The following is a 6,627-nucleotide window of genomic DNA, read 5'->3' as shown; positions in this document are numbered from 1 at the left end:
CAAGAGTTCCGCGGTCGGAGATGACCGCATTGAAGCCGGATTTTTTATTTAAATGACAGGAAAGTACCTTTCGTGTTTTTGTCAATGCAATACTTAAATTACTGAAATATTGTTCAAAGGTCAAAATGAAATGTAAGTACTTTTCAAGGCATGAGCAAACCTTGTGTTATGTTTTGAATGCATGCATATACATGAACAACAATAACATTTAAGGTCACAAATATGAACTTGAATTGACATTTAACATTTTTACCTACCAAAGTTATAAGAACTTTAACATTTTTACATTCAAGGTCACAGTGACCTTGACCTTAGAATGAATGACCTTGAAATGACCAGTGGTCATCTAAGTGTGCTTGCAAACCTTCATGTCAAGTTTGAAGACTCTATGTCCAAGCATACCAAAGTTATAACAATTTTAACATTTTAACATTTAAGGTCACAGTGACCTTGACCTTCAAATGAATGACATTGAAATGACCAGTGGTCATCTTCTAGTACTGGCCAATCTTTATTTCAAGTTTGAAGACTCTAGGTACAAGCATACCAAAGTTATAACATGAAATAAGAACTTTAACATTTTTACATTCAAGGTCACAGTGACCTTGACCTTCAAATGAATGACCTTGAAATGTCCAGTGGTTACTTACTAGTTCTGGCCAACCTTCATGTCAAGTTTCAAGACTCTAGGTCCAAGCATACCAAAGTTATAACAACTTTAACATTTTTACATTCAAGGTCACAGTGACCTTGACCTTCAAATGAATGACCTTGAAATGTCCAGTGGTTACTTACTAGTTCTGGCCAACCTTCATGTCAAGTTTCAAGACTCTAGGTCCAAGCATACCAAAGTTATAACAACTTTAACATTTTTATATTGAAGGTCACAGTGACCTTCACCTTCAAATGAATGACCTTGAAATGACCAGTGGTCATCTGTTAATCCTGGCCAACCTTCATGTCAAGTTTGAAGACTCTAGGTCCAAGCATACCAAAGTTATACCATGAAATAAGAACTTTAACATTTTTACATTCAAGGTCACAGTGACCTTGACCTTCAAATGAATGACCTTGAAATGACCAGTGGTTACTAACTAGTTATGGCCAACCTTCATGTCAAGTTTCAAGACTCTAGGTCCAAGCATACCAAAGTTATAACAACTTTAACATTTTTTATATTGAAGGTCACAGTGACCTTGACCTTCAAATGAATGACCTTGAAATGACCAGTGGTCATCTGTTAATCCTGGCCAACCTTCATGTCAAGTTTGAAGACTCTAGGTCCAAGCATACCAAAGTTATACCATGAAATAAGAACTTTAACATTTTCGAGCACGCCGCCACCCCGCCCGCCCGCCCGCCCCCCCCGCCCGCCCGACAACATCAATCTATAAGCCGAGATTTTTTCGAAAAAAATCCGGCTAAAAACTTAAAAAAACTGTGTCAACATTTATGATGTCACATAATATTTACATGAACAAAATGACCTTGTGACAAAACTTTGATAATATTATGATAAACCACATCACATTTATTTTTAATAAATGTTACAATATATTTAAACAAAAATGTGTCAAATATATGATGTCACATTATATTGACATAAACAAAATGACCTTGTGACAAAACATTGATAATGCTATCAATAATAATATAATAATATCACACATAAAATGCTATTATGACAATTATTTAATGACATATTATACAACACATAAAACAGGAAAATGTCATTTAAACAATATGTTCCAATATATGAATAATATTAAAACTTTAAACAGTTATTTAAACAATTAAAACATATTAATGTTTTTTTTTATAACAACACAATACTTACACAAACAAAAGCACTTTTTAATTATATATTGTTATTGCACTTTTTATATTTTGTATTTTCTTGTGAATGTCTTTATTTCGTACAGGTAACCTCCCTCATGGTAAGCCCTGCACTCGGTCCTTTCGGCCACCAGGGTCCTCCTCATTCTTCTAAGCTCCTGGATTTTTGCCTCTACCTCGACCAGTTCTTCCACATTAACGGTAGTTTCGTCTGTTGTGTCCAGCATGTATAGTTTTTGTCTTTTGTTTATGTTTTCGGTTTCAATAATATTTTTCCGTTTTTCAGATGTTTTTTCTTCTTTCTTCTTTTCTTCCTGCTCCTTTTCCCGAACTACTTCCGCTTTTAAAGATTTTTCTTCCGTCTCCTTCTGCTCTTCTTTCATTTCTTCTGCCTTCTTCTTTTTCATCTCTTCTTCCTTCATTATTACATCATTCTTCTTTTTCAGTTCTGCTTCTTCCTTCTTAAGTTTTTCTTCCTTCTTCTTCTGCTCTTCTTTCATTTCTTCTTCCTTCTTCTTTTTCCTCTCTTCTTCCTTCATAATTACATCATTTTTCTTTTTCAGTTCTGCTTCTTCCTTCTTAAGTTTTTATTCCTTTTTCTTCTGCTCTTCTTCCATTTCTTCTTCCTTCTTCTTCTTCCTCTCTTCTTCCTTCATAATTACATCATTTTTCTTTTTCAGTTCTGCTTCTTCCTTCTTAAGTTTTTCTTCCTTCTTCTGCTCTTTTTTCATTTCTTCTTCTTCTTCTTTTTCCTCTCTTCTTCCTTCATAATTACATCATTCTTCTTTTTCATTTCTTCTTCTTCCTTCTTTTTTTTTCCTTCTTCCTGTTTTCTTCTGATTCTATTTCTTTTTTTTTCCAATTGATCTAGTTCATATAATAAAACCTCGCTCTCCCAACTCATTTTCTGGAAACTTTTAAAAGTATCAGTCTCATTCTCATCGTCCTCGCTCACCTCCAATTCCTCCAATAAAACATTCAACTTTTCTTTTTCTTCCATCTTTTTCTTCTCTATGTCTACACACCAATCCTCTGTAGCTTTGTTCATAAATATCTCCATATCTCTCTCCGCATCTTGCCCCTAATTTCCGTTTAGCTGGTTAAATTGATAAAAATCGTCTTTTGTGGCTCGACATTGGTGGGGGTTATCGTTTCTTCTGAAGATTTTCCGACACAACTTGCACTTGAAACTTATTCCACTGTGTTGTTCTTTGAGATGCGCAAGGCAGGGAAAAATAAATCCTCGCATAACCCGCATCGAAACTTTTGCTGTAAACAAAATATCATTCTTCTATATATATATATATATATTTATTTTTTTTAGGTTGCACAGTATTTTAATATTTCATTTACATTCGTTTCAGATCAAGATACATGAGCTATAGATCACATTCCACTACCAATCAGGTATTAATTTTCCTTTATAAGGTTTAAGTCTATCATGATGGACAATTTTTGCTTTTGTCTTTGGGCCGGTTTTAATTCTATAAAGAATATCATTAACTTTGTTTATAATTTTACAAGGACCAGTCCATGGTATAAGAAATTTACTACTAAGTCCCTTCTTTTTCACAGGATGGTAATACCATACAAAGTCATTTTCATTATAGATTTTGTAATTTAAATGAACATTATAGTTTACTTTCATGCTTTCTTTAGCAATATCCATGTTATTTCTAGCCATATCATAAATAATGAACAATCGCTTTTCTAAATCTGTGACATATTGTGTTTTTGAATGTTCTATTTCAGCTTCATCTTTTTCAGTGGCACCAAACATCATTTCAACTGGTAACCTTAATTCTCTACCAAGATGTAACATTGCTGGTGAAAATCCTGATGATGACTGAACAGATGACCTGTAGGCCATGAGTACTAAATCAATGTGTTCATCCCAGTCATCTTGATTTGAAGAAACATAAGGTGAGAGCATGTTGATAATGGTAGAATTGTGTTTTTCTATAAAACCATTTCCTTGAGGATGAAAAGGAGAAGATCTTGTTTTTTATATCCCCCACTATAGTAGTGGTGGACATATTGTTTTTGCCCTTTCTGTTGGTCTGTTGGTTGGTCTATTGTTCTGTTGGTTGGTTGGTTGGTTGGTTGGTTGGTTTGCGCCAACTTTAACATTTGCAATAACTTTTGCAATATTGAAGATAGCAACTTGATATTTGGCATGCATATGTATCTCATGGAGCTGCACATTTTGAGTGGTGAAAGGTCAAGGTCATCCTTCAAGGTCAAAGGTCAAATATATGGGTCAAAATCGCTCATTTAATGTACAATTTTGCAGTATTTCAATATTCAAGATAGCAACTTGATATTTGGCATGCATGTGTATCTCATGGAGCTGCACATTTTGAGTGGTGAAAGGTCAAGGTCATCCTTCAAGGTCAGATGTCAAACATATGTGGCCAAAATCGCTCATTTTATGAGTACTTTTGCAATATTGAAGACAGCAACTTGATATTTGGCATGCATGTGTTTCTCATGGAGCTGCACATTTTGAGTGGTGAAAGGTCAAGGTCATCCTTCAAGGTCAGAGGTCAAATATATGTGGCCCAAATCGCTTATTTTATGAATTCTTTTGCAATATTGAAGATAGCAACTTGATATTTGGCATGCATGTGTATCTCATGGAGCTGCACATTTTCAGTGGTGAAAGGTCAAGGTAAAGGTCATCCTTCAAGGTCAAATATATGGGTCAAAATTGCTCATGTAATGTCACTTCTGCAATATTGAAGCTAGCAATTTTACATTTGAAAGTCATGTGTATCTCATGGAGCTGCACATTTTGAGTGGTGAAGGGTCAAGGTCAAGGTCATCCTTAAAGGTCAAACATCATATAGGGGTCAAGGTCATCCTTCAAGGTCAAACATCATATAGGGGGACATTGTGTTTCACAAACACATCTTGTTCTATGCCTTATAGTTGACATACTTCTAAAAATAACTTTGACTCAAAACTTTTTCCTTGGTCAGTGTGACAAATTAATGGACATCCCCATTTACTAATATATTTATTCACTAAGGTTTTAGCAACAGTAAAAGATTCTAAATTTTCAATAGCATAACACTCAGTCCATTTACTAAATACATCTCCTACAACCATCATATATTTATTTCCACTTTTTGTTTTGACAAATTGACCCATAAAATCAATAGCAATCCTTTCATTTGAATAACCAACATTATATGTGGTCAAAGGAGCTTTAGGTTTCCGCAAAGTACCTCTTCTACTATTGCAAACATCACAAGTCTTACACCAGTTTTCTACATCTTTTCTCAAAGCATACCAGAAATAACGATCTCGAACCTTCATTAGGGTTTTCTTTACACCTAAGTGAGCTGCTGTTTTATTGTTATGTAACTGTTTAAGTACGTCCTCTCTATGTGACCTTGGTATCAAAATTAATAACTTAAACTTCTCCTTACAATTTGTATCTTCCCATTTCCTGTATAACACATTATTCTTTACTACCAATGAATCCAATCTTGCCCAATAATACTTTACTTCAACATCATATTTTGAGACTTCTTGCCAAGTAGGTTTTACACCTTCTAAAATCATATCTTTCACTAACTTTAAATTTCTATCACTGTCTTGTATCTGTACTAAATCTAATTCTTCAATAACCATACCATCATCTTCTCTACTTGTAGTTTGACTATTATTTGAACATGTACTTGTACTTGGAATATTAACAGCACTTATCAAAACAACATCTTTATTATTTGTCTGACAAGCATTATCTAGCTGTAAAATATTACACTCTTTGTTACATAACTTCTTTGTATCACTGTTCATACTAGTACCATCATTCTTTCTATCAACTGTTAACTTATTCAAGTTATGGCTAACAGTAACAGAACTGTTAACCCTCGGTATAACCTGATAATCAACACATACCTCTTCTAGAATACAACTCCCATATCAACATAAAACTGACCATATCCATCTCAAACTTTCTAACCAGGACAACTCATCTTCTACTTCCCAAAAGATCAAACATACTGTGAATAATATCACTGAAGAAATACCACCAAACACAAACAACATAGCTAAAATATCTAATACAGTGTGTAACTTTAAAACACTGTTCTTTGACCTACTCTTCACTTTTATGTCTTTTTCGGTTATCTGTTTTTCCTCTAATACAGGGCTTTGCTTTAACTCTGTTATTTGCACAGAAGCCACTAAAGGATCACTTTTCATTTCTACTCTATCACAATATTTGCATCCATCAACACATGGACGTCTTGACAAAACATCTGCATTGGAATGCAGTTTACCAGCTCGATATTCAATGGTAAAATCATAAACACTTAAAGCTGTTAACCATCTTGCTAACTGACCTTCAACATTCTTAAAATTCAACAACCATTTTAGACTTGAGTGATCACTTCTAATAATAACATAATGATGAAAATGTTTCAAAGCACTAACACTTGCTAATAATTCTCTTCTGGTAACACAATATTTCATCTCTGTTCTAGTAAAACATTTACTAAAGTACCCAATCACTTTCTCTTTTCCATCAATTTTCTGTGACAAAACTGCACCTTGACCTACAAGTGACGCATCTGTATCAATAATAAATTGATCAGTTTCTGTGGGGAATGACAAAATTGGGGCATTTGTAAGTGCTGCTTTTATTTTCTCAAAAGCAATCTGACAATCATCAGTCCAGATAAATTTTCTATTTGTTTCTGCTAATTCATGAAGGGGTTTGGCTATACTTGCAAATTGGTAAACATATGACCTGTAATAGCTTGCTAAAGATATAAAACT

General features: G+C 34.0%; 1 protein-coding gene across 1 annotated transcript; it reads right to left on the bottom strand.

Moving 5' to 3' along the window:
• Positions 1-1,468: 1,468 nt before the first annotated feature.
• Positions 1,469-2,567, bottom strand: LOC127852571 (uncharacterized). The gene is made up of 2 exons (XM_052386555.1): positions 2,443-2,567; positions 1,469-2,412 (listed from the first exon to the last, which is right to left on the bottom strand). The coding sequence occupies exons 1-2, from the start codon at positions 2,565-2,567 to the stop codon at positions 1,881-1,883; spliced, it is 657 nt and encodes a 218-aa protein (XP_052242515.1). The 3' UTR covers positions 1,469-1,880.
• Positions 2,568-6,627: the final 4,060 nt, after the last annotated feature.

This window comes from Dreissena polymorpha, chromosome 1 (genome assembly GCF_020536995.1).
Source record: "Dreissena polymorpha isolate Duluth1 chromosome 1, UMN_Dpol_1.0, whole genome shotgun sequence".
NCBI classification, from domain to species: domain Eukaryota; kingdom Metazoa; phylum Mollusca; class Bivalvia; order Myida; family Dreissenidae; genus Dreissena; species Dreissena polymorpha.
Note: the sequence above shows the minus strand (reverse complement) of the source record. Positions and strands in the feature narration are given on the sequence as shown.

Excerpts from the sequence above, each read along its gene's own strand:
- LOC127852571 (XM_052386555.1), bottom strand. The coding sequence starts at position 2,567 with ATGAAAAAAGAGCAGAAGAAGGAAGAAAAACTTAAGAAGGAAGAAGCA. Across the intron at positions 2,413-2,442 it reads GAAGAAGAAATGGAAGAAGA|GGAAGAAGCAGAACTGAAAA; the intron begins GCAGAAGAAAAA and ends AAAACTTAAGAA.